Source organism: Oncorhynchus mykiss, chromosome 15 (assembly GCF_013265735.2).
Source record: "Oncorhynchus mykiss isolate Arlee chromosome 15, USDA_OmykA_1.1, whole genome shotgun sequence".
NCBI lineage: Eukaryota > Metazoa > Chordata > Actinopteri > Salmoniformes > Salmonidae > Oncorhynchus > Oncorhynchus mykiss.
In genome coordinates this window covers 41,805,688-41,833,402 of record NC_048579.1, presented here as the reverse complement: position 1 = coordinate 41,833,402, position 27,715 = coordinate 41,805,688, and the positions used below count along the sequence as shown (strand labels likewise).

The window sequence follows — 27,715 nt, the reverse complement described above, 5'->3', positions numbered from 1 at the left end:
GTTCATTTGTGGAATTTCTTTCATTCTTAATGCGTTTGAGCCAATCAGTTGTGTTGTGAGAACAGCTCAAGTAAGCAAAGAGAAATGACAGTCCATTACTTTAAGACTGAATTTACATACAGTACCAGTCAAAAGTTTGGACACCTACTCATTTGAGTTTTTTATTTTTTACTATTTTCTACAAGTGTTAAACAAATCAATGTATTTTAGATTTGAGGCCTTCATGGTCAAATTGCTGTGGTCAAATTGCTGAAACCACACCAATAAGAAGAAGAGACTTGCTTGGACCAAGAAACACGATCAATGGATATTAGACCGGTGGAAATGTGTCCTTTGGTCTGGAGATTTTTGGTTCCATCCGCTGTGTCTTTGTGAGACGCGGTGTGGGTGAACAGATGATCTCCGTATGTGTATTTCCCACCCTAAAGCATGGAGGAGGACATGTTATGGTGTGGGGGTGCTTTTCAAGACACACTTAACCAGCATGGTTACCACAGCACTTGGGCTAAGTGGGACTATCAGTTTTTCAACAGGACAATGACCCAACATACTGTGTAAGGCTGTGTAAGGGTTATTTGACCAATAAGGAGAGTGATGGAGTGCTGCATCAGATGACCTGGCCTCCACAATCACCCATCCTCAACCCAATTGAGATGGTTTGGTATGAGTCGGACCGCAGAGTGAAGGAAAAGCAGCCAACAAGTGCTCAGCATATGTGGGAACTTTCTCAAGACTGTTGGAAAAGCATTGCAGGTGAAGCTGGTTGAGAGAATGCCAAGAGTGTGCAAAGCTGTCAACAAGGCAAAGGGTGGCTACTTTGAAGAATCTCAAATATAAAAAAAAATATTTTTTTTGTTTAACACTTTTTTTGGTTACGACATGATTCCATATGTGTTATTTCATTGTTTTGATGTGTTCACTATTATTCTACAATGTAGATCATTAGTAAAAATAAAGAAAAACCCTGGAATGAGTAGGTTTTTAAAACTTTTGACCGGTACTGTAAATATCACACAAAAGTTAAATTATGCTCCTATACACGAGTCATGTCATTTTCCAACCACCACTGCACACATACTGTCTGATGTTCCTTGAGGAAAGTCTCCATCTCCATATGAACTCTCCTCTCCTCCTCCAACCTCTCCTGCTGTAGCTGAGGACAGAGGAACAATGATTACACAGATGTACATGTAGTGGGGACCATCTCTGTACAGCCAAACCTAACAGTTGCTACAAAGTCTGTAGCCAAGTCACACCAAAGGCTCTGTCCAGAAACAGCCCCAGGCCCCTAGCCACTTGTGTAGATCTGAAAGGATGGGATAGCCAGAAGAAATGTGTAGGTATTAGCAAAAAGCAATACCTACCCAATTCTATGAGATCTACATGGGTGAACTGGAACAAGAATTCAGCCCTGGCATTTCATCCACACGAGCCCACATCACTCTGTGCGCCGCCAACTCACCCCCCACACACACATACACCGTGACCCTACACACCCTAATTAGACACTGGGAGCAGTGCTGACATGACATTTAAATACATATGTGCACTAAGTAATATCATAGGCTAATTAACTTGAGGTTCAACATCAGAGGAAGTGGAAACTCAATACACATTAACTAGATGGCCGTTGCCCACTGATCAGCCAGGCTCATTATAGATTAGTAGAACATAGAAACTGTGCAAAACTCTGTACAACAAATCTTAACAGGCCCATGAAACTCTTTACAACAAATCTTAACAGGCCCATGGGCCGCCCGCCATGTCTTTATATAAAAAAATATATTTGTGTGTGTGTGAATTTCAATCAATCCTACCCAACAACAAAAATGGTCCAGCCCATCTGGCAAATGCCAGAATTGCCAGATGGCCAATCCGCCCGCCAATGCATGAGGCACTTAGACTGTGTTTACACAGGCAGCCCAATTCTGATCTTTTTACCACTAATTTGTCTTTTGACCAATCAGATCAGATGTTTTCCACTAATTGGGCGAAAGATCAGATTTGGGCTGCCTGTGTAAACACAGCTTTAGGGGATGATTCTAGACAGGGCCACAAAGACACACACCCTGATCTCATCCTCCAGCTGCTTCTCAGAGTGTGTGTTGATCTTCTGTCCCTGGTACACCAGCAGCTCCGCGCTGCTCTTCACATACTTCCTCTCCAGGCCAGTCTTAGCCTTCATCTCCTGTAGTTGGTCTTTCAGGTGGGCAGTCATCTCCTCGCGTCGCTAAAGGGACAACATTAAGACAGTTTGCGCAAAGTATTACATAAGTTGCCAGTACTGTCTAATGTATTTACCTGAGAATGAAAAACAGGGAGGCACCCCGATTTTCAAAGACATTGACGTCTGACACCCTCGAAGAGCTTGGAGCACCACCAAGAGTCAGTGAATGTGTAGCCTAATTCTAACCTTGCCCATTACTAGATTGAAAATCATATTGGCGACGTGAAGGAGTGTCTCCCCGTTGTTTTCCTCAGTTATGGTACCTGCAGCTCCAGAGTTTTTTCCTTGCGGATGTCAAGCAGCTGTCTCTGAAGAGCTTTGGTCTTCCGCCGGCCGCCCTCCTCCCTGCAATACACACAGACAGCAATCAGGCCCAATGTGTAAGTGTGAGTCGACTCTTGGCATTCTCTCAACCAGCTTCATGCGGTAGTCATCTGGAATGTATTTCAACTAACAGGCGTGCCTTGTTAAAAGTTAATTTGTTGAATTTCTTTCCTTATTGCATTTGAGCCAATCAGTTGTTGTTTCAAGGCAGGGGTGGTATACAGATGATAGCCCTATTTGGTAAAAGACCAAGTCCATATTATAGCAAGAACAGCTCAAATAAGCAAAGAGAAACGACAGTCCAACATTACTTTAAGACATGAAGGTCAGTCAATGTGGACATTTTTAAGAACATTGAAAGTTTCTTCGAGCAGTCGCAAAAACCATCACGCGCTATGAAACTGTCTCTCATGAGGACCGCCACAGGAAAGGAAGACCCAGAGTTACCTCTGCTTCAGAGGATAAGTTCATTAGAGTTACCAGCCTCAGAAATTGCAGCCCAAATAAATGCTTCAGTGTTCAAGTAACAGACACATCTCAACATCAACTGTTCAGAGGAGACTGTGTGAATCAGGTCTTCATGGTCGAATTGCTGAAAAGAAACCACTACTAATGAACACCAATAAGAAGAAGAGACTTGCTTGGGCCAAGAAACACGAGCAATGGACATTAGACCGGTGGAAATCTGTCCTTTTGGTCTGAGTCCAAATTTGAGATTTTTGGTTACAACCGCCGTGTCTTTGTGAGATGCAGAGTAGGTGAACGGATGACCTCCACATGTGTGGTTCCCACCGTGAAGCATGGAGGAGGAGGTGTGATGGTGTTGGGGTGCTTTGCTGGTGACACTGTCAGTGATTTATTTAGAATTCAAGGCACACTTAACCAGCATGGCTATCACAGCATTCTGCAGCGAAACCCCATCCCATCTGGTTTGCGCTTAGTCCCACTATCATTTGTTTTTCAACAGGACAATGACCCGACACACTTCCAGGCTGGGTATGGGCTATTTGACCAAGAAAGAGTGTAATGAAATGCTGCATCAGATGACCTGGCCTCCACAATCACCCAATCTCAACCCCGTGGTTACTACATGATTCCATATGCATTATTTCATAGTTTTGATATATTCACTATTATTCTACAATGTAGAAAATAACAAAAATAAAGAAAAACCCTTGAATGAGTAGGTGTGTCCAAACTTTTGACTCAATACTTTGTTGAAGTGCCTTTGGCTGCGATTATAGCCTTGAGTATTCTTGGGTATGACGCTACAAGCTTGGCACATTTGTATTTGGGGAGTTTCTCCCATTATCTGCAGATCTGCTCTGTCAGGTTGGATGGGGAGTGTCGCTGCTCAGCTATTTTTCAGGTCTTTCCAGAGATGTTCGATCGGGTTAAAGTCCAGGCTCCAGCTGGGCCACTCAAGGACTTGTCCCAAAGCCAATCCTGCATTGTCGTGGCTGTCTGCTTAGTCGTTGTCCTGTTGGAAGGTGAACCTTGGCCCAAGTCTAGGGTCCTGAGCCCTCTGGAGCTGGTTTTCATCAAGGATCTCTCTGTACTTTGCTCTGCTCATCTTTCCCTCAATCCTGACTAGTCTTCCTGTCCCTGCCTCTGAAATACATCCCCACAGCATGACGCTGCCACCACCATGCTTCACTGTAGGGTTGGTGCCAGGTTTCTTCCAGACGTGACACTTGGCATTCAGGCCAAAGAATTCAATTTGGTTTCATCAGAGCAGAGAATCTTGTTTCTCATGCTCAGTCCTTTAGGTAACTTTTGGCAAACGGGCTGTGATGTGCCTTTTACGGAGGAGTGGCTTCCGTCACAGGTGGACTCCAATGAAGTTGTAGAAACATCTCAAGGATGATCAATGATAACAGGATATACAGTGGGGCAAAAAAGTATTTAGTCAGCCACCAATTGTGCAAGTTCTCCCACTTAAAAAGATGAGAGGCCTGTAATTTTCATCATCGGTACACTTCAACTATGACAGACAAAATGAGGGAAAAAAATCCAGAAAATCACATTGTAGGATTTTGAATTAATTTATTTGCAAATTATGGTGGAAAATAAGTATTTGGTCACCTACAAACAAGCAAGATTTCTGGCTCTACCTGTAACTTCTTCTTTAAGAGGCTCCTCTGTCCTCCACTCGTTATCTGTACTAATGGCACCTGTTTGAACTTTGAAAAGACACCTGTCCACAACCTCAAACAGTCACACTCCAAACTCCACTATGGCCAAGACCAAATAGCTGTCAAAGGACACCAGAAACAAAATTGTAGACCTGCACCAGGCTGGGAAGACTGAATCTGCAATAGGTAAGCAGCTTGGTTTGAAGATATCAACTGTGGGAGCAATTATTAGGAAATGGAAGACATACAAGACCACTGATAATCTCCCTCGATCTGGGGCTCCACGCAAGATCTCACCCCATGGGGTCAAAATTATCACAAGAACGGTGAGCAAAAATCCCAGAACCACACGGGGGGACCTAGTGAATGACCTGCAGAGAGCTGGGACCAAAGTAACAAAGCCTACCATCAGTAACACACTACGCCGCCAGGGACTCAAATCCTGCAGTGCCAGACATGTCCCCCTGCTTAAGCCAGTACATGTCCAGGCCCGTCTGAAGTTTGCTAGAGAGCATTTGGATGATCCAGAAGAAGATTGGGAGAATGTCATATGGTCAGATGAAACCAAAATATAACTTTTTGGTAAAAACTCGACTCGTCGTGTTTGGAGGACAAAGAATGCTGAGTTGCATCCAAAGAACACCATACCTACTGTGAAGCAAGGGGGTGGAAACATCATGCTTTGGGGCTGCTTGTCTGCAAAGGGACCAGGACGACTGATCCGTGTAAAGGAAAGAATGAATGAGGCCATGTATTGTGAGATTTTGAGTGAAAACCTCCTTCCATCAGCAAGGGCATAGAAGATGAAACGTGGCTGGGTCTTTCAGCATGGCAATGATCCCAAACACACCGCCTGGGCAACGAAGGAGTGGCTTCGTAAGAAGCATTTCAAGGTCCTGGAGTGGCCTAGCCAGTCTCCAGATCTCAACCCCATAGAAAATCTTTGGAGGGAGTTGAAAGTCCGTGTTGCCCAGCAACAGCCCCAAAACATCACTGCTCTAGAGGAGATCTGCATGGAGGAATGGGCCAAAATACCAGCAACAGTGTGTGAAGACTTACAGAAAACGTTTGACCTCTGTCATTGCCAACAAAGGGTATATAACAAAGTATTGAGATAAGCTTTTGTTATTGACCAAATACTTATTTTCCACCATAATTTGCAAATAAATTCATTAAAAATCCTACAATGATTTTCTGGAAAAAAAAATTCTCATTTTGTCTGTCATAGTTGAAGTGTACCTATGATGAAAATTACAGGCCTCTCATCTTTTTAAGTGGGAGAACTTGCACAATTGGTGGCTGACTAAATTATTTTTCCCCCCACTGTACCTGAGCTCAATTTCGAGTCTCATGTCAAAGGGTCTGAATACTTATGTAAATAAGGTATGTTTAAAAAAAGCTAAACAAAATACAAAAATTGTTCACGTCATTATGGGGTATGGGGTATTGCGTGTAGATTGAGGATTTTTTAAAATTAGAATAAGTTGAACGTAACAAAATGTGGGAAAAGTCAAGGGGTCTGAATATTTTCTTTTTTTGTGTTACTACCTGAATTCAAAATATTAAATAAATAAAAATTCTCACGATGTACACACAATACCCTATAATGACAATGAAAACCATTTTTTTTTCTAGAAATGTTGGCAAATGTATTTCAAATTAAATACAGGAATCTAATTTACACAGTTGTAAGCACAGAATCGTTTAGAATAGCCTGAACCATGAAAAGCGGCCTCCGACAATTATTCCTCTTCATCAAACTTTAAAGTTGGCACAATGCATTCGGGCAGGTAGCGCATTCTCCTGGCATCCACCAAACCCAAATTTGTCCGTCAGACTGCAGATGGTGAAGTGTGATTCATGACTCCAGAGTCCAATGGCAGCAAGCTTTACCCCATTCCAGCTGACGCTTGTGTGCAGCTGGTCGGCCACGGAAACCCAATTCATGAAGCTCCCGATAAACAGTTCTTGTGCTGACGTTGCTTCCAGAGGTAGTTTGGAACTCTGTACTGAGTGTTACAACGGAGGACAGACAATTTTTATGCGCTTCAGCACTCGGCTGTCCCATTCTGTGAGCTTGTGTGGCCTACCACTTTGCGGCTGAGCTGTTGTTGCTCCTAGACGTTTCCACTAAACAATAACAGCACTTAGTTGACCGTGGCAGCTCTAGCAGGGTAGAAATTTGACGAACTGACTTGTTGGAAAGGTTGCATCCTATGACGGTGCCTCGTTGAAATTCACTGCGCTTTTTAGTAAGACCATTCTACTGCTAATGTTTGGCTATGGATATTGCCTGGCTGTGTACTCGATTTTAAACACATGGTGTGGCTGAAATAGCTGAATACACTAATTTGAAGGGGTGTCCACATACCTTTGTATATATAGTGTACCTGACCATTGTACCACGTTGTCGACCTCATCGACAGCCATTCAAATGAGTCACTCGCGGAACAATGACGTTTAAAGTAGGCATCGTCATTTCTCTGAGCCAACAAAAGTTTCAGCAGTCCCGAAAACAATCGTGTATTCACCCTTTGCAATTTTCTTGTCCTCCATCTCACTTTGATCAGCGTATGCGGTAGCGATTCCTTGAGAGTTCAGAACACGAATCTGATCCTCAGTTAATAAAATCCAATTATAAACGACTATTACCATCGATTTCTCCACTTTCATTTTCAATACATCGCCGACTGTTTGCCACACTTGATGCACTAAACTTTAACCAAATCCTGTAGGGAGACAAGCCAAAATATCTATTTTCTTTAGTAAGTTAGTGTGTTAGTGGTGGAAAAAGTACCCAAATAAGTAAATGCGAGTCAGCCAGTAAAATACTACTTAAGTAAAAGTCTAAAAGTACTTGGTTTTAAATGTACTTAAGTATCAAATGCTAAAATTTACTTTTGTATCAAAAGTAAAAGTATAAATCATTTATAATTCCCATTATTAAGCAAAGCAGATGGCAATTTTTTGGGGTTTTAAAATGTGCGGATAGCCAGGGGCACACTAACACTCAGAATTTCACAATTTCCCTGTCCTGCTAAGCGTTCAAAATGTAACGAGTACTTTGGGTTGCCAGGGCAAATGTATGGAGTAAAAAGTACAATATTTTCTTTAGGAATAAAGTTAAGTAAAAGTAAGTTGTCAAAAATATAAATAGTAAAGTTGAGTACAGATACCCTCCAAAAATGACTTAATTAAAAATACTTTAAAGTACTACTTAAGTACCTTCCAGCAATGGTGTGTTAAAGCAGAGGTGTTGTAATGACTTCATCGACTCGATTTTGTGTTTAGAGCACACTTCTGGCAAAACAGAATTCCATTTCTCCATCTTTTCTTACATTTTCTGCAATGTTGCAAACTAGCTAGCATATGGAACAACTTTATTCAAAATGTGTCCTACCCGATTGTAAAAACAGTGACGAACATAACACGTATCACAAGACAGAAGGGTTAAAGGCAGTACATTGTCAATCTGCATTGGCCGTGCAGCATTTTTTTTTTTTAGTTGGTAGATCAGCTTTAATATTGTGGATAGATTCAATGTAATTCTCTGCATCATTTCCAATCCCTCATATTTTTTTTGAATAATTACATGTTACAGGAGAGAGGGGGATGAGCCAACTGTAAACTGGGGATCGTGATGGTTCGAGGGCCAGATTGGGAATTTAGCCAGGACACCGGGGTTAACACCCCTACTCTTACAATAAGTGCATGGGATCTTTAATGACCTCAGAGTCAGGACACCTGTTTAACGTCCCATCCGAAAGACAGCACCCTACACAGGGCAGTGGGATATGTCTTTATTTTAGACCAGAGGAAAGAGTGCCTCCTACTGGCCCTCCAACACCACTTCCAGCAGCATCTGGTCTCCCATCCAGGGACTGATCAGGACCAGTCCTGCTTAGCTTCAGAAGCAAACCAGCAGTGGTATGCAGGGTGGTATGCTGCTGGCATTAAACTTATCTTATAAAAAAAACAATCAATCTTCACATAATCACTTAACTACACATGGTTGATGATATTACTAGGTTAACCAGCTTGTCCTATAATCAATGCGGTGCCTGTTAATTTATCATCAAATCACAGCCGACTTCACCAAACGGGATGATATAACAAAAGCGCATTCGCAATCGTTGCACGAATGTACCTAACTATCAACATCAATGCCTTTCTTAAAATCAATACACAAGTATATATTTTTTTAAACCTGCATATTTAGTTTAAAATAAATTCAATGTTAGCAGGCAATATTAACTAGGGAAATTGTCACTTCTCTTGCGTTTATTGCACGCATTGTCAGGGTATAGGAAACAGTTTGGGCCGCCTGGCTCGGTGCGAACTAATTTGCCTGAATTTTACATAATGATGACATAACACTGAAGGTTGTGCAATTTAAAAGCAATATTTAGACTTATGGATGCCACCGGTTCGATAAAATACAGAACGGTTCCGTATTTCACTGAAAGAATAAACGTTTTGCTTTCGAAATAATTGTTTTCGGATTTGACCATATTAAATACCTAAGGCTCGTATTTCTGTGTGTTATTATGTTATAATTAAGTCTATGATTTGATGGAGCAGTCTGACTGAGCGGTGGTAGGCAGCAGAGGGTTTGTAAGCATTCATTCAAACTTTACTGCATTTGCCAGCAGCTCTTAGCAATGCTTGATTCAAATCGCTGTTTGACTTCAAGCCTATCAACTCCTGAGATTAGGCTGGCAATACTAAAGTGCCTATAAGAACACCCAATAGCCAAAGGTATATTAAATACAAATGGTATAGAGAGAAATAGTCCGTGTCATAATTCCTATAATAACTACAACCTAAAACTTCTTAACTGGGAATACTGAACCACCAGCTTTCATATGTTCTGAGCAAGGAACATGGCACATATTGCACTTTTACTTTTTTCTCCAACAGTGTTTTTGCATTATTTAAACCAAATTGAGCATGTTTCATTATTTATTTGAGACTACATAGATTTTAGTTACGTATTATATTCAGTTAAAATAAGTGTTAATTTAGTATTGTTGTAACTGTCATTATTACATACATACAGTGCCTTGCGAAAGTATTCGGCCCCCTTGAACTTTGCGAACTTTTGCCACATTTCAGGCTTCAAACATAAAGATAAAACTGTATTTTTTTGTGAAGAATCAACAAGTGGAACACAATCATGAAGTGGAACAACATTTATTGGATATTTCAAACTTTTTTAACAAATCAAAAACGGAAAAATTGGGCGTGCAAAATTATTCAGCCCTTTTACTTTCAGTGCAGCAAACTCTCTCCAGAAGTTCAGTGAGGATCTCTGAATGATCCAATGTTGACCTAAATGACTAATGATGATAAATACAATCCACCTGTGTGTAATCAAGTCTCCGTATAAATGCACCTGCACTGTGATAGTCTCAGAGGTCCGTTAAAAGCGCAGAGAGCATCATGAAGAACAAGGAACACACCAGGCAGGTCCGAGATACTGTTGTGAAGAAGTTTAAAGCCGGATTTGGATACAAAAAGATTTCCCAAGCTTTAAACATCCCAAGGAGCACTGTGCAAGCGATAATATTGAAATGGAAGGAGTATCAGACAACTGCAAATCTACCAAGACCTGGCCGTCCCTCTAAACTTTCAGCTCATACAAGGAGAAGACTGATCAGAGATGCAGCCAAGAGGCCCATGATCACTCTGGATGAACTGCAGAGATCTACAGCTGAGGTGGGAGACTCTGTCCATAGGACAACAATCAGTCATATATTGTACAAATCTGGCCTTTATGGAAGAGTGGCAAGAAGAAAGCCATTTCTTAAAGATATCCATAAAAAGTGTTGTTTAAAGTTTGCCACAAGCCACCTGGGAGACACACCAAACATGTGGAAGAAGGTGCTCTGGTCAGATGAAACCAAAATTGAACTTTTCGGCAACAATGTAAAACGTTATGTTTGGCGTAAAAGCAACACAGCTCATCACACTGAACACACCATCCCCACTGTCAAACATGGTGGTGGCAGCATCATGGTTTGGGCCTGCTTTTCTTCAGCAGGGACAGGGAAGATGGTTAAAATTGATGGGAAGATGGATGGAGCCAAATACAGGACTATTCTGGAAGAAAACCTGATGGAGTCTGCAAAAGACCTGAGACTGGGACGGAGATTTGTCTTCCAACAAGACAATGATCCAAAACATAAAGCAAAATCTACAATGGAATGGTTCAAAAATAAACATATCAAGGTGTTAGAATGGCCAAGTCAAAGTCCAGACCTTAATCCAATCGAGAATCTGTGGAAAGAACTGAAAACTGCTGTTCACAAATGCTCTCCATCCAACCTCACTGAGCTCGAGCTGTTTTGCAAGGAGGAATGGGAAAAAATGTCAGTCTCTCGATGTGCAAAACTGATAGAGACATACCCCAAGCGACTTACAGCTGTAATCGCAGCAAAAGGTGGCGCTACAAAGTATTAACTTAAGGGGGCTGAATAATTTTGCACGCCCAATTTTTCAGTTTTTGATTTGTTAAAAAAGTTTGAAATATCCAATAAATGTCGTTCCACTTCATGTTTGTGTCCCACTTGTTGTTGATTCTTCACAAAAAAATACATTTTTATATCTTTATGTTTGAAGCCTGAAATGTGGCAAAAGGTCGCAAAGTTCAAGGGGGCCGAATACTTTCGCAAGGCACTGTATATATAAAAATTGGCCGATTTTCAATCGGTCCTCCAATAATCGTTATCAGCGTTGAAAAATCATAATCCGTCGACCTCGAATACCTATGTTTTGTCGGAAATAGTCAGTTATAAATTCTTCTGTCCTAGTTAAAAACAGGTTGTCATCCATTAGGCTTTAACTACATTTTCAATATCCTCGCCCACGTGGAAATTCTGTAAGAGTAATATATATGCCAATTATTTGATGCTACTACTGCAATGTCCCTTATCAACACTAACTTTTGGTGCCAGAGAGAAAGTAGTCCAGACGACTAGGTTGATTGAGCCACTGCCATGTATATCTCACTAGGTCAGGATATTTAAGCCTCCATATATCCACTAGTTCCAATATATCCATGACATTCGGGATTTCCTTAAGTGTCTGAAGGGGATAGTTTGTAGTGTGATTTCCTTTACGGTCCATAGCAGTATTTAAAACCGTAATATAATCTCCCAGCATGATAATACATTCTTGTATTGCTTGTATGGTTGATAAAATTATTATATATATTGTCAAAGAAGAGTAGATCATCATAATTTGGTCCGTAAAGGTTAAAGAGACATATCTGTTTATGGTCCAATATCATTTACATTCACCCATCTACCTTGAGGATCTGTTTGTGGACAGTTGGCACATTCGGATCAAAATTACTGTTCATTAATATCATTACCCCTTTTGAGTTTCTTTGCCCATAGGAGAAATATATTTCGACCCCCTAGTCCTTTTTCCACACAACTTCATCTAAAATAGTTGAATGAGTTTCCTGTAAACAATAGATATTATATTTCTTCTCTTTTAGCCAGGTAAATACTGATCGTCTTTTCGAATTATCTGCTAAGCCATTAATTATAACTGGCTATACTTATTTCACCATTTACCATACTGAGATACAAGTTTCAAATATATTTATAATAATATATGTTTGTAAACTTACCATTTAAAATTACCATAGTGATTGAGTGTCCATATAGCTATACCATTATATTTGCATTGCTACTAAGTAAATTTCCAATTGTTCCCCGGTTGTTCCATCCCTGAGCCCAACTCAAGAAAGGACTTGATATAGTTGAAGCTGTTTGAGAAGGCATGCAAAATGTAACAATAATGGGGAGATTTGATTAACCATTGTCACGTCCTAGCTGATGGCGCTCAGCTACACCCCAACGGTCCCCTGTTGTGACCATACTCCCAAGCATCTCTGTGTTGTCAGACCTTTGATTTTGTGCCACCAGGGCCACAATAATATGCCCCCTCTCTGAATGTCCGAGTGTGACCCCTCCCCATTGGTTACTGCAGCTAGTGTTGCCAGAACTGCCACTGCCTGGGTGGGGACACCCCACTGGAATCCCCACCAGCAAGGTCTTCAAGGTTCTCATTAGCAGCTTTGAGAATTTCCTTGTATATTATGCTCTCCCATCAGGGGGATTTGGCTTTGTAGGACCAACCCTGCCAGGCAGGATCAGAATCTTGAGGGGACGGTACTGCTTTAGGTCTGACACATTCATCATTCTGATTTGGCTGCGTATAGGCTACTTACAGTAGGCCCATAAAACAGATAAGGACTTCTCCTTAGCGTATGGATCTCACAGGTATAGGGTTGGGGACCGTTCCATCATGATAGGCCAATAAATAAATCAACTACATTTACAATATATTTTAAAATGTATATCCCACATCTGCACACAAGTGATAGCTCTCATAACCCCTGCTCACAAACACACATGGGCTCTGGGATTTGCAACCACTATCCCTTTTCACTCACGCAACTCCACACTTTTCCAAACACAAAAACACTCACCCCACCTTCCATCACAATACTCCTGCACATACTCACATACTGTGTCTTCTATGTCCTCTGTGTTTTATCTCTTCCATGTTTATTCAGTAATTTTGTGTTCCAGTTCCTTGTATTTGAAGATGTATAATTTAGTTAATTATCTTTTCTTCTAATGCTGTCTTATCAATTCATAATACTATAAATGGAAAGTCTAACAGTAATTATTTTCCAACATTCCCTACCTAGAATGGTATAGTGTAGTTTATTTAAATTGTTGTATTTCATCGCTTTTCTAGATATTTGTTTATTACAATCCCAACCATGGCTAGTGTTGGGTCTTCCATTAATTTGACACCTCTATAGGAACTTTGTAATATTTAGAATAGCCATGAGAGAGTGTAGTCTCTGTGTCTCGGAATATTTGGTTGTCAATATACAGTTTATCGACTATGAGAGCTACACTTTTCCCTTTTTAATATCTTCTCATTGAATATTGGGTACATAACTTTGCGCCGTTCTGCAATTTCCTTCGGAACTGATCATTCATGCCTATTTTCGTGTCAGCGAGTCTTTTACCCAGGCTTTTAACCATTATTTTATCTTTAAAGAAAGCAAATTTGGCAAAGATTGGGCACTCAGATCTCGGTCCTCTCTGTCTAAAACAGTGTACACGTTCAAGTTAGATTTTGTCGACAGCTTCGCATGGGTTCTGAAGAGCTGTAAGAAGGAATTCCTTCACCACATTTTCAGGAACTTCTCCTTTTTTCTTGGATAGCAGTAAGGTACCATATTTTCTCTCATAGATCTATTCTGTATGTCAAGTAAGGCTTCTCTCAGAAAGATGTTCTCCTTTAAGTTCATTAACGTCCATTTCAATCTTATTGACTGTCCCTTTTAGCTTGTTTGTATCTTTCTCCAATGTTGCAGCTTTTTCGTCACTCATCTCGAGGCTCGCCTTCAACTCCTTTATATCTTTCCTAACTAATTCAAGTATGCAGTTTGTCATCGATCGATTTCAACAGATTGGTTTCCACCCTTACCATTCCCGGTGGTGAAAAGCATAAAACGTCTGTGTCCGTCGGAGTCTCATTTTCCTTTGGAGATTGGTTCTCCTTGTTTACTCTCATGTTTGGTGTTGCTTGTTGTTGTAATATTTGTCGAATACATTTCTTAAGCCTGATGATTTGTTTTGTGTCGTCCAGATGGAAGGTTATTACCCACGAGTATGTAAAGTTCTAATATTTAGTCTTGCAGATATTGAATATTAAGATTTTATCTTGAGGCAATCTGCACCGCTGTGTAGAGTCTGCATCTTACCTCCGTTCCCATCTAGTGGATTTTATTTTTTTAACACCGGCTTCTTTCTTTTCACTTTGTCATACAGGCCAGTAATATCGAGTGAATGCAATGTTGTTGATCTCTTTGTATTTTCAAGTATTTGGATCATGTTATAGGTATGCTTGTCACCGGCAGGAACTGAGGAGTTTAAGATCAAAATCAATTTGAAAGACGAAAAGCCCAGTTAAAGAGAATCCCACCTCAGTCTTCTGTGAACAACTACACACATTTTTATGCAAAAGACACCAGAAGGGCTTTCCAAGAGGTGTTGAGTGTTCCTGAGTGGTCAAGTCTCAGTCCTGACTTAAATCTACAAAAAAAAATCAGAGACAAGGTTTAAATATCGCTTTCCGTCAATGATCCCCAACCAAATGTAATGAACTTTTGCAATTTTGACAAAAACAATGGATATATTTTTCCCTAAGAGTTGTGCAAAGTTGGTAGAATCCACAGCTGTAATGTCTGCCAAAGGTGCATCCACCAAGTATTTTTTATTTTTTTTAAATTTAAAGTTTTATTAAGTTTTCTTGTTTTTCAATCAACCAACAAAACGCATTCCACATTCACAGATGTGACAGGCTTTAAAAACATAAAAAATAATAATAATACTTTTGAAAAAATAAAAATACAATTAAAATGAATGATAAAGTCAAATAAAAGCATTTATTTTTCTTAATCTATATATTTTCCTTGGTACATATATATATATATATACATACATACGTACGTACATACATACACACATATACATACACACACACACCTACGCACACGTACTCAAAAACGAAATTAAAATAAAAACACACTAAAAAACTAAAAAACTAAAAAAAACATAACACTTGCAGCAGCACTATCAAGGTTCTTATCAGCTATTTCAAGCATTCGCTGAGACGACGGGCCAATAATTCGTTTTTAGGTTTTACAGTACCTTACACAACATGTATCTGCGCATTTCCCTAGTCACCCCGTTCACTCTGTCCAATTTGAAATATAGTTGAATAGTGGAGACCAGAGTCTATCAAACTTGGGCTGTCTCTTGTGGAGGTCATAAGTGAGCTTTTCAAGAGGAAAGAAGGTCAACAATCTGGTCAATCCACATTTTAAATGTAGGAGGGGTATTAGAGGCCCACAATAGAAGAATACATTTCTTAGCAAAGTATGTAATAGTCATAAGCAAATTTTCTCTGTCAGGATCAAGAACAAAGTCCTGCTGGGCATTAAGAAGATAGATACATGGGGTCATATCAAACTGTACATCTAGTATTTTCTGTGCAGCAGTATGTACAGATTGCCAGAATCTGGCAATCTCCCTACAGCTCCAAAATACATGCATATAGGTTCCGCTTTCAGAGGTACATCTTTTACAGTTAGGAGACATATCTGTTTTCATTCTATGGAGTCTCAAAGGAGTATAATAAAATTTGTACAAAAATTTGTAATTAGATTCTTTCATTTTTACACTGGTAGAGGAGCAGTATACCCTGTCGCAAACCTCCGCCCATAACTCATCACTGATAGTCAGACCAAGGTCCTTTTCCCAGATTATTTTCAAAGGAGTAAAGGAGGAGCTTCCTTTCTCAGAAAGGAGTCTATAGATGTAAGATATTTTGCCTTTAATGGATTGTGCTGTGACAAGAAGGGTTTCAACTTCATTCAACTGAGTTCTAAACCTCCTCTTGGAGGTAAATGAGGAAATTACATGTCTAATTTGAAGATATTTAAAGAAATGGGATCTTGGCACATCGAATTCACTGCAGAGCTCTTGAAAGGATTTCAGTGTAGTGGTTTTCTGATGAAATAGGTCTGAAAAGGTCCTGATTCCTAGAGTATGCCAAAGATTAAAGTTGGCATCCCTCAGGGCTTTTGGCAAGTCTGGGTTGCCTACTATAGGCGAGTGAGAACATATTTGGGAGGAAATGCCCAGGTATTTCTTACAGTCCCTCCACGCTAGTAGGGTGCTGTAAATCGCAAAGGTTTTGGCTATGTTGCCCACTTCACTAAAGTTATTAATGAATATAATTGAGCTTAAGGGCAATGAACCACAGGATTGGGCTTCTATCTGAATCCACGTTGACTCTTGTCTGTTTGTGATCCATGTTAGCATGTTGCGGATTTGGGCAGACCAGTAGTACAGTTGAAGGGAGGGAAGGGCAAGACCACCTTTAGATTCAGGTTTTGATAAAGTGGAAAACTTGATCCTAGGTTTTTTATTGCCCCATATAAATTTGGTGACGCTTTGGTTAGTTGTTTTGAAGAAGGAAACTGGGAGATAGCATGGGAGCATCTGAAATAAGTAGTTTAGTCTAGGGAGGACGTTCATACGGATTACATTAATTCTTCCTACTAAGCTAATTGGGAGGGAGATCCAGGTTTGGAGATCGTTCTTGATTCGATCCAGGAGTGGAAGATAATTTTCCTTAAAAAGGCTATTCAGATCTGGTGTTATGAAGATCCCGAGGTATTGAAACCCGTGTGTTTTCCATTGGAAAGGACAAAGTGTCTTCATAGAGCTGGTGAGTGTAATATTGAGAGGGCAGACAGTGGATTTGTTAAAATTGATCTTGTAACCTGAAAACTTGCCATACTGAGCAATTGTGTCTAAAATGAGAGGGAGTGATTTCTCAGGGTTGGATATGTAGAGCAAGATATCATCCGCGTAAAGCGAAATCTTGTGCTGCAGGCCACCTGCAGAAACACCCATAATACTTGGATTGCTCCTTATCAGCTCTGCCAGAGGCTCCGCCCCCAACAAGTAGAGCAGGGGAGACAGCGAGCACCCTTGTCTTGTGCCCCGTTCCAGAGGGAATCTGTCAGAGTTCAGTCCATTAGTAGTCACCATGGCATTTGGATGTTTTTTTTTTATCTCCCGAGTGTAGTCCAAATTCAGTTTGGCTTTGGCTGCTTTAAGATGACTCCAGGAGGTGCTGTCTAGGGATTGTTTATGTATTTTTTTCACAGCATTCCAGCTCCCTCTCAAGTTCTAGCCTGTGTGCTTCCCTTGCTTTTTTCTTAGAGGAAGCATATGCAATTAGATGACCTCTTAGTGTGGCTTTAGCAGCGTCCCACATTGTGGCCGGAGAAACAGGAGAGTCTTTATTGTCTTGTGTGTAGTTGTCTATCCATGTAGTTACCAATGTATGGAACTCGTCATTTGATAGCATGGAGGTGTTGAATTTCCAGCTCTTTGACCTCGGGATGTTTTTGCAGAGGTCAAAGCAGAGGTGGACAAAGGCGTGATCTGAAAGTGCTATGGGTCCGATTGTACATGTGGCTGAATTTATGAAACTCTTTGGGATAAAAATGTAATCTATACGGGAGTAGGTGTTATGGACATTAGAGTAGTATGTATAGTCCATAGATGAGCTATTATTCTCTCTCCAGATATCTATCAATCCCATCTCTTTAGTAAGAGAGTTCAACATCTTTGCAGATCTAGGATTTGTGGTGGGGACTTGAGATGATTTGTCTAGGGTTGGGTTAAGGGTACAATTAAAATCTCCGGCCACCACGCCAAAGGAGACAATGCTCATTGAACAGGGTTATAATTTTTGACATGAAGGCAGGAGTATCTGTGTTAGGGGCGTATATGTTTAATGTAGTAATTGGTTGACCATATAGTGACCCAGTTATCAAAATAAATCTCCCCTCCGGATCAGATATGTTTTTGTCAATTATGAATGGAACATTTTTATGGATAAGTATGGCTGTGCCTCTACTGTTTGATTTGAAAGATGAGAAATACACCTGTCCCACCCAAGCTCTGCGGAGTTTGGCATGTTCAGCATCACAGAGGTGTGTCTCTTGTAATAGCGCGATGTCTGCTTTTTCCTTTTTTAGAGCACATAGTATCTTTTTTAGTTTTATTGCATGCCCTAGACCATGGCAGTTCCATGTCAATAGATTTAAGGTACTAGTCATCGTCATCGAGCAGTAATCGAACTTTAGTGCAAGTCATCCCTGGGTAAAAGTGGATAGTAATTACAGCTGCGTTCACATAAAAGGAAAATAAATGGTGTACATAAAATAATAATCTCTGAACACCCCAGCCGAGTTCCCAAACAACTCGACACATCCCGTTGGATCTATTACCCCCCCGCTCAGTCTCAATTCTGTGTTCCGAATAAAACAAAAACCGGGAACAGTTAGCAACGCACAACGTCTCCTTCTCCCCACCAAAGAAATGCCTCATCCTCTCCACCCCGCATTGAGTAAATAACACAGTTGCCCTCGTCCAGACCCCAGTAAAAGAGGGGAGAAAAATAAAATCAATAGCCCAGCCTACATATGCCTCCCCCAAGGGACATAGGGAACCCCAGGTAATAATAGCAACAACAAAAAAACAGGGAAATAAAAGTAGGCTGAAACATTAGTAGGCCTAGGTTAGGCTATACAGCCCATCCCTCTCAGTTAAAGGACAATAAGTATAAATTGGACGGCTATAATGACATTTAGGGGGTGGATCTCTGGATATCGGCTATATGTCGTCTTACCTCCTTTAGTAATGGCATTAATCGCATTTAGTCATTTGTCTGTTTCTCATTGGCCAGGATTGTCTTTCAAAAAACGTTTTGCCTCTTCGGGAGTTTTGAAGTGTCGCAAGGCTCCTTGGTGAAGAATCCTGAGCTCGTTTGGGTATTTGAATCCCCTGAAGATGCCTCGGTCAATGGAGTATTTCTTCACTTCGTCAAATTCTCGGCGCTTTCGGCGTATTCCAGCTGACAGGTCCTGGTGTAAAGCGAGTTTGGCGTTTCCCACTGTGATGGTGTTGTTTTTCGCCGCCTGTAGGACTCGTTCCTTGTCGGTGAATCTCAGGAAACGTATGGTGATTGGGCGCGCTGGTTGTCTGGCTGCTGGTGGGGGCCTCAGTGCTCGGTGAGCTCTCTCGAGTTCTATGGGCCTGTCGGTGGGCAGGTGGAGCCACTCGGGAAGTTTGTCTTGCAGGTAGCGGATCAGTGGCATGTTTCCCTCTTCTTTTTCGCCCAGATTGAATAGAACACAATTATTCCTTCGCCCCCTGTTTTCCAGGTCCTCTGTTTTCTCTTCCAGATGCTCGATTTTCTTTTTAGCATATGCTATTGTTTCCATGGCATCTGTCAATAAGTTTTCCATGGATAGGATTCGCCCCTCTGCCTCGTCCAGGCGCCCCGCGTTTATGGTTATCTTGTTGTTGATGTCAGGCAAAGCGTTTTCCAGGATTGTCACCTTGCCCCCTATCGCACTGAGCTGAGAATTAATGGCATCTAATTTAGTGTTTAGTTCTGTACGTTGGGATCTCAACTCAGAAAGGATGTCTTCGACAGAGTGCGAGGTTGGCATTCGTTGTGCCTCGTGGGGGAGCGGCTTCTCTTGCTCTTGGCGCTAGTTTTTTCTGAAGCTAGCTTCTTCTTGGAGGCTTTTTCCGTCGCTAATACTCGAGTCCGGGTAAAAATGTCACCTGTAGTGTCGCCTTTTGTAGCCGCCATGCAGCAACCTGGCCAAGGCTTTCGACTCTGTCAATCACCGCATTCTTATCGGCAGACTCAATAGCCTTGGCTTCTCAAATGACTGCCTCGCCTGGTTCACCAACTACTTCTCTGATAGAGTTCTGTGTGTCAAATTGGAGAGGGCCTGTTGTCCAGACCTCTGGCAATCTCTATGGGGGTGCCACAGGGTTCAATTCTCGGGCCGACTCTTTTCTCTTTATATATCAATGACGTCGCTCTTGCTGCTGGTGAGTCTCTGATCCACCTCTACGCAGATGACACCATTGTATACATCTGGCCCTTCTTTGGACATTGTGCTAACAAACCTCCAAACGAGCTTCAACGCCATACAACACTCCTTCCTTGGCCTCCAACTGCTTTTAAATGCTAGTAAAACTAAGTGCATGCTCTTGAACCGATTTCTGCACGCACCCTCCCGCCCGACTAGCATCACTACTCTGGACGGTTCTGACCTAGAATATGTGGACTACAAATACCTAGGTGTCTGGTTAGACTGTAAACTCTCCTTCCAGACTCACATTAAGCATCTCCAATCGTCTTCCTATTTCACAACAAAGCCTCCTTCACTTATGCTGCCAAACATACCCTAGTAAAACTAACTATCCTACCAATCCTCGACTTCGGCAATGTCATTTACAAACACTCTACTCAGCAAACTGGATGTAGCCTATCACAGTGCCATCCGTTTTGTCACCAAAGCCCCATATACTACCAACCACTGCGACCTGTTTGCTATGCCCTCGTTGGCTGGCCCTCACTACATATTCGTCGCCAAACCCACTGGTTCCAGGTCATCTGTAAGTATTTGCTAGGTAAAGCCCCGCCTTATCTCAGCTCACTGGTCACCATAGCAACACCCACCTGTAGCACACGCTCCAGCAGGAATATTTCACTGGTCCTCCTCAAAGCCAACACCTCATTTGGCTGCCTTTCCTTCCAGTTCTCTGCTGCCAGTGACTGGAACGAATTGCAAAAATCACTGAAGCTGGATGTCAGAGCAGCTCACTGTACCTGTACACAGCCAATCTGTAAATAGCACACCCAACTACCTGATCCCCATATTATGACTTACCGTCTTGCTCTTTTGCACCCCAGTATCTCTACTTGCACATCATCATCTGCACATCTATCACTTCAGTGTTAATGCTAAATTGTAATTATTTTGCTTCTATGGCCTATTTATTGCCTTACCTCCCTACTCTTCTACATTTTCACACACTGTACATAGATTTTTGTATTGTGTTATTGACTGCGTTTGTTTGTAGCTCTGTGTTGTATGTGTCGAACTGCTTTGCATTATCTTGGCCAGGTTGCAGTTGTAAATGAGAACTTGTCAACTGGCTTACCTGGTTAAATAAAGGTCAAATAAAAAATTTACTTGGGGGGTAGAGACTTATCCAAGTATGATATTTCAGTTTGTTTGTTTTGGGGGAAAATGTTCTATAACTTTCTTTCACTTTGAAAATGTGGAGTAGGTTGTGTCGATCTATCAGAAAAAACATAAAATGTAATCCCTCTTTAGATAGAATTAAGGCAGGCACTGTATGCAATTCCTATAATAAGCAAAGACAAATTATAGCTCTGTTTTCAATCAAAATAAAACAGGCTCATAGAAATGGCTGGAACGTTATCATACACATCCATGTGTTTGATACCGTTCCATTTACAACATTCCAGATATTATTACAAGCCATCCTCCCCTCAGCAGCCTCCTCTTTGTGTGGGTTTTGAAATAATTTCACTATTGCCTGCACAGACAATGAATTATTAGCCTACATGTTCATATTGACCATAACCTGACCTGATTATTATGTCCAGGAGGTTGGCCTTCCTTCTTTTCTCTTCTCCCACAGCGAAAAGCAAGCTGTGAAAGGTCCCTCTCTCTTGCAGCTCTGCCAACACATCAGCAATCACGTGAGCCACAAACTGACTGTATATGAGAGAGAGAGAGAGAGATCATTATGTATGAGGTAGATGGCATACAGGGTACTTTTTGGATTCACAGTTAATAGTCTGCTCTGCACCTTGTAAATGTTTGACAATTGTAAACAATGTGTTTAATTCAGTGGTTGACCTGAAAAAGATCCCAATGAAAAGTTGTCTCGTGTGCATAATTAATCTCTGTTTGAAGCACAGTTGAGTTGGGGGCTTCTATTTTATTAAATTGTCTGGAACCTAGCTCTGGTCCAAGTAGGAATGTGCACTCAAGCCCCGAACAAGAGCTATCTGGAACCCACCGGTCTCTCTGCACCTTGGCCAGGTTGTCAGGGGACAGTGGATTCTCCTCTAGTGTGCGGTTCAGTTCCTTCTGGGATCTGTGCAGCTCGCGGGTGGCATCTGACAGTCTCCCAGACTCTCTCTCAAACTGACGGGCTGCTTTCAGGTTCTGCTCTGCCCCTTTCTGCTGTTCAAGGACCTGTCCAATGTCAGCTGACACAAACTTCCAGAAAAACAGATGAATACGGGCTGAATAGGATACAATTACAGCTTAGATAGCAAGCATAGCATTAGAACCATACCATTAATTAGCTAAAGACGCATCATCGCTTGAAAAAGCCAACTGACATTAGCTCCGTGTATAACTGAGGATAATCAGATAATACCTTATCAGCTTCTGGACGACCTCTGTGGGTGTCGGGCATGATGTGACCCAGCACTGACAGCTGTGCAGCACAGTCCTGGAGCACTGTACACAGTCCGAGCAGCTCTACCCCAGACAAAGGAACCGGCATCCTGGTGGTCTGTGAGCACTGAATTCGAGCGAAATTAGCCAAGCAATTTACAATATCGCCTATCTATCTAGCTAGCTAGCTACTAACGCTACCGTTTTCTAACTGTGACATTTTTGTGTTAGAAAATATCCTGGGCAAAATGCTCAATAACACAATCAACAGATTCGTAGCTAGGTATATTTCTTACGTGTCTTCACGGAACGTGTTGAAGTTTACTAGCTGTATTTATGGACAATAAAAGGCCAGTAGTTTAACTCGAGCATAGTTTAGCTAGCCTAGCAGCACACTTGGTAGTTTACCCCGGTCACCCTGGTAACGCACAACATTTGATTATTGTTTTTAAAAAATGACAAATTCTTATCTACTTCGATTATTATGTTGTGTGAAACGTAAGAGAATGCAATACAATGACAACTGAATAGTTAAATAAAAATAAATGTTTTGGTTATGCGTTTCTGTCGACTACGTAAATTTCCCAGCATTCCATTTCAACTTCCTTTTCCGCCATTTTTCAGACAGCGAAGGTGAGAAGTACAAAAGGCTACTTTTATAAAATCTAAATTTCTATGTTATTAAGTCTACATTTGGCATAAATACACATGGTTTCAAAGAGAAATATAGTTAAGGTTGCCATACAGTCTATATTTTGAGTCCGAGAGGCTGTGATGAGAAAAATATCACTTGGATAGTTTTACAAAGTTGACAAGCGCCGGACTGCAGGGTTGAGGCCGTTCTGATGTATGTACACCAAAATGCATCTCTATTTAGCCTAAACGCTAACTAGGATACAACAGTATTCCCTTATTTTGTGTGTTAGTGGCTAAACGGACAAACCCTACCACAGTGGCTAGTTAGCGTCCTCATTGGATCTACATGGCTATCTCGTCAATGTCCTGAATTCATGAACTTATGTGTATCTAGCTAACGTTAGCCAGAAACGTTAGTGTTGTAAGTTGTCATCTTCTAACTCATGCACCAGACCGACCACATGGCAAGTCAAACCTATAGGCACGTTCATATCGAGACCATAATGTATTAAATTGTTTCTCATCAGGTTTTTCCGTGCCTGGAAGAAGACTCGAGATGCCAGGAAGGTGAGTAGCCAATGATAGCCAGCTAACTTAGTTGGCGTTGTTGCCATCTGCCACGGTTAACAACTGTTTTGTTTTAGCTACTAGACACATTTGCAAGGCTTTACTCAACTTTCTTTAGTATGGTCATTTTTTGGAGGTAGTTAATACTGAATTTGATATGTGTTTGTACAAAGTAGGAAGTACTATTGTGCATTGGTTGATTCTGGTGAGTATTTAGGGTATGCAGTTGATCGACTGCTGACTGGATTACTCTGGCACCAGCATGATGCACAGGTTGAGTGCTCTGGTTTATGCAGTCTTTTAATTTTCGCAGACTGTGGAGCAAGGCTATCTTTGCCGGGTACAAGCGTGGCCTGAGGAACCAGCGGGAGCACACCGCCCTGCTCAAGGTGGAGGGAGTTTACACAAGGGAGGAAGTTGACTTCTACCTGGGCAAGCGCTGTGCTTATGTCTACAAGGCTAAGAAGTAAGTTTCCCCATCTTCTGTCTCATGGCTAATTTACAATAAGTATTTACCACAGGATTTTATATTAACCCATTAGACTTCAATACAATTCTAGAGTTCTGCTGTAGATTACTTAAAATGTAAGAGCTTGTTTTCTTACACATTTCAAACATACATGGCTCAAGAACAATTAAGAAATTACAAGGGAACTTAGTTTTGAAGAGCATTACCTCTTTAATGACAGTTGTAAATTTGACTTAATTACTCACTCAAAATGTACCAAGTATAATATATTATACTTATGATTATTATTTAAGCAGTAAAGCAAAAAGGAGGTGTTGGTTATGGCCAATAGGCACGACTCTACGCCACATACCATGAAGCCCCGTGTCGCCTTAATTCTATTGTAAACTGGTTACCAATGTCATTAGAGCAATACAAATAAATGTTTCGTCATACCCATGGTGTACGGTCTGATATACTATAGCTGTTAGCCAATCAGCATTCAGGGCTTGAAACCACCCAGTTTATAATTACATATAAATGTGACCAGAAGATTATTTCCATGAGAGAGAGCAATCATTCGATCTCCACCGCAGATGTGCTCACCTGTACCAACCAAGTTATCATGACAGGACCTGCTAATATCAGCTGTTTCACAGCATCACACATCGACAACACTAAACATGTCCGAATCCTTCTCTCCAACCAACAGAGGTACTGCCTCTCACAGTGAAAAGTCCTGACCGCTTCGGCGCCGTCATTTTGAGTAATTAAGTGAGCTTTTTTCCCCTCCTAATGACAGCATACCCTGTTGGGCTCAGAACTGGTGCATCGGTCTAAGGCACTGCATCTCTGTGCTAGAGGCTTCACTACAGACCCTGGTTCGGTTCCAGGCTGTATCAGAATTCACCCACCCACCTGCATGTACAAATTACCTTGACTAACCTGTACCCCTGCACATTGGCTCGGTACCGGTACCCCCCCGGTTCACACCTACTCATTCAAGGGTTTATCTTTATTTTCTACATTGTCGAATAATACTGAATACATAAACTATGAAATAACACATATGGAATCATGTTGTAACCACTGGGTTCCTCCTTGGTCAAATAGCCCTCACACAGCCTGGAGGTGTGTTGGGTCATTGTTCTGTTGAAAAACAAATGATAGTCCCACTCAGCGCATTGCGCTCATTCGGAAATTATTCGTTCACCTACTCTGCATCTCACAAAGACACGGCGGTTGGAACCTAAAATCTCAAATTTGGACTCATCAACCCAAAGGACATATTTTCACCTCTAATGTATATTGCTCGTGTTTCTTGGCCCAAGAAAGTCTCTTCTTATTGGAGCCCTTTAGTAGTGGTATCTTTCCAGCAATTCGACCATTAAGGCCTAATTTGCGCCGTCTCTGAACAGTTGATGTTGATGTCTGTTACTTGAACTGAAGCATTTATTTGTAGTGCAATTTCTGAGGCTGGTAACTCAAATGAACTTATCCTCTGAAGCAGAGGTAACTCTGGGTCTTCCTTTACTGTGGCGGTCCTCATGAGAGCCAGTTTCATCATAGCGCTTGATGGCTTTTGCGACTGCACTTGAAGAAACTTTCAAAGTTCTTAATTTTCCACATTGACTGACCTTCATAGGTTGCTGTTTCTCTGCTTATTTGAGCTGTTCTTGCTGTAATATGGATATATATATATATATATATATAATTTGAACCAATCGGTTGTGTTAACAAGGCACACCGGTTAATTGAAATGGATTGCTGGTGACTACCTCGTGAAGCTGGATGAGAGAATGCCAAGAGTGTGCAAAGCTGTCAAGGCAAAGGGTGGCTTTAAAGAATCTCAAATATATTTTGATTTAACACTGCTAGGGTAGTAATCTATAGTCTCATCTGACCTGTTTGATAGTGGATGTTAAATGTGTGGGTTATATTCTTTTAACCTAGACTAGTGTTGCCAGTTCACCATATAGACAAGTGAGGTGTTTACCAACACACATTTTTTGTTGTTGACATCACCCGTCTGTAAACATAGTCTTGTGCTGTGTCAGGCTTTTAGGGATTTGTAGGACAGCGTATTCTTCCCATTACTGTATTATAAAATGGTTTTTATGCCTTACTCTAAGATGCTTCTCCCTTGTCTGGCCCAATTTCAAATGATGTTATTATGCTGTTTTTATAGAGCCACTTTTTTGGTGGAACTTTGTCCTTGTTTTAATTTAGTTCTGTGACAGACGTCTAATTCTGCTCACTGTCTTCAATCTTATCAGGAACACAGTGACGCCTGGTGGCAAGCCCAACAAGACGCGGGTAATCTGGGGCAAAGTCATGCGCGCTCATGGCAACAGTGGAATGGTGCGGGCCAAGTTCAGCAGTAACCTCCCCGCAAAGGCCATGGGACACAGAGTCAGAGTGGTGAGTAGTACCTTCAGCTGCTCTTCTCTGATTAGCAATACGTTTCTTCCTGGACCTACAGACAGTCCAGTCTGTTCTAGCCCTTCACTGTCTAGTGGTGGTCCCCCATGGGTGGTTTGGGCAGCACTGCTTTTTTGCTCTGTGTAGGGTTTGAGCCAAAGCGAATACAACTCAAAGGAATTTGCTGCAACCCAACCGTATAGAACATTGTTTTATCCCTGCACAAGCGCACCTGATTAACTTACACAGCAACTCCAAAGACTTTTCATTAGTTGATTCAAGTGTGATTTTGTAGGGCTTGTACAGCAATGTCTAATATCAGAGATACTTTAGGAAGGAGGTTGCCTGAATTTGGAATAACTTGAACTTTTGTTAGTTCAGGGAACATCCATGTAATTCTGTGTGATCACCTCTTGAAACTGATTTTGTGAGAGGGAAAAGGCATTCTTGTTTGGTGGTTTGATCTTTGGATGGAAAATCCAAGAAATTGTGCTGTATGCAACACCCTTAACGGATAACTTGAACAGCAAAATGCTTAATTTCAACACTTACCACCTTTTGAAGTGGTTTTCAGCCATTTCCAGTGACTGGTTGTGTATGAGGCAAGCTGTGAGAAAAATAAACCCACCATTGTCAGATGTTGGGGCAGTGCTTTGCCTTCAGGCATGTCGGTTTCCTTAAATATTTATCTGGCAGTGTTACACCACTTATTGTTGCTGTTCATCTGGGTTGTGGGGTGAAGCTACAAAGGATTTGTTTTTCTTTATAAGTTGATGCTAAAAAATCAAACCTTTTCTATGGATTGTAGGCTCTATTTTAGTACTAAACATCCCCCTCATGACCACTACATATTGGGCAAGTGCGCATATGGAAAAACATCTGGAAGTGTGCCAATTCCCCACTCAATGTATGTTTGTATTGATTTGGTGCCTATGAACTCACCTCGCTGCTTTTTGTCTTTCAGATGCTGTACCCGTCTCGTGTGTAATTTACATGTTTGTGTACATACATTAAACGACTCAGTTCCACAA

At 41.3% G+C, this 27,715-nt stretch overlaps 2 protein-coding genes across 5 annotated transcripts in view; one reads left to right on the top strand and one right to left on the bottom strand.

Moving 5' to 3' along the window:
* Positions 1 to 23,160, bottom strand: part of iqcg (IQ motif containing G) — a 25,888-nt gene extending 2,728 nt beyond the window's left edge. The window contains exons 1-7 of one of the 3 annotated variants that reach the window (XM_021563226.2): positions 22,909 to 23,160; positions 22,593 to 22,739; positions 22,227 to 22,429; positions 21,791 to 21,919; positions 2,491 to 2,572; positions 2,069 to 2,230; positions 1,079 to 1,153 (exon numbers count right to left, since the gene is read on the bottom strand). In XM_021563226.2, the coding sequence (XP_021418901.1) occupies positions 1,079 to 1,153; positions 2,069 to 2,230; positions 2,491 to 2,572; positions 21,791 to 21,919; positions 22,227 to 22,429; positions 22,593 to 22,721 (780 nt within the window). In that variant the 5' untranslated portion in view covers positions 22,722 to 22,739; positions 22,909 to 23,160. The remainder of the gene's footprint in view (positions 1 to 1,078; positions 1,154 to 2,068; positions 2,231 to 2,490; positions 2,573 to 21,790; positions 21,920 to 22,226; positions 22,430 to 22,592; positions 22,740 to 22,908) is intronic. The other 2 variants (XM_021563224.2, XM_021563223.2) reach the window with 2 other exon arrangements.
* Positions 23,152 to 27,715, top strand: LOC110490080 (60S ribosomal protein L35a). Of its 2 annotated transcripts, none has more exons than XM_021563227.2 (5): positions 23,152 to 23,245; positions 23,776 to 23,815; positions 24,129 to 24,281; positions 26,540 to 26,684; positions 27,649 to 27,715. In XM_021563227.2, the coding sequence occupies exons 1-5, from the start codon at positions 23,158 to 23,160 to the stop codon at positions 27,670 to 27,672; spliced, it is 450 nt and encodes a 149-aa protein (XP_021418902.2). In that variant the 5' UTR covers positions 23,152 to 23,157; the 3' UTR covers positions 27,673 to 27,715. The 2 variants fall into 2 exon arrangements, with proteins under 2 accessions (XP_021418902.2, XP_021418903.1); XM_021563228.2 differs by lacking the exon at positions 23,152 to 23,245 and adding an exon at positions 23,253 to 23,459.

What these genes read in the sequence shown, in the direction of transcription:
- LOC110490080 (XM_021563227.2), top strand. Translation starts at nt 23,158, where the DNA reads ATGTTTTGGTTATGCGTTTCTGTCGACTACGTAAATTTCCCAGCATTC. An exon ending in AGACTCGAGATGCCAGGAAG is followed by an intron (nt 23,816 to 24,128) that starts GTGAGTAGCCAA and finishes TAATTTTCGCAG; the next exon opens with ACTGTGGAGCAAGGCTATCT. An exon ending in TATGTCTACAAGGCTAAGAA is followed by an intron (nt 24,282 to 26,539) that starts GTAAGTTTCCCC and finishes CAATCTTATCAG; the next exon opens with GAACACAGTGACGCCTGGTG.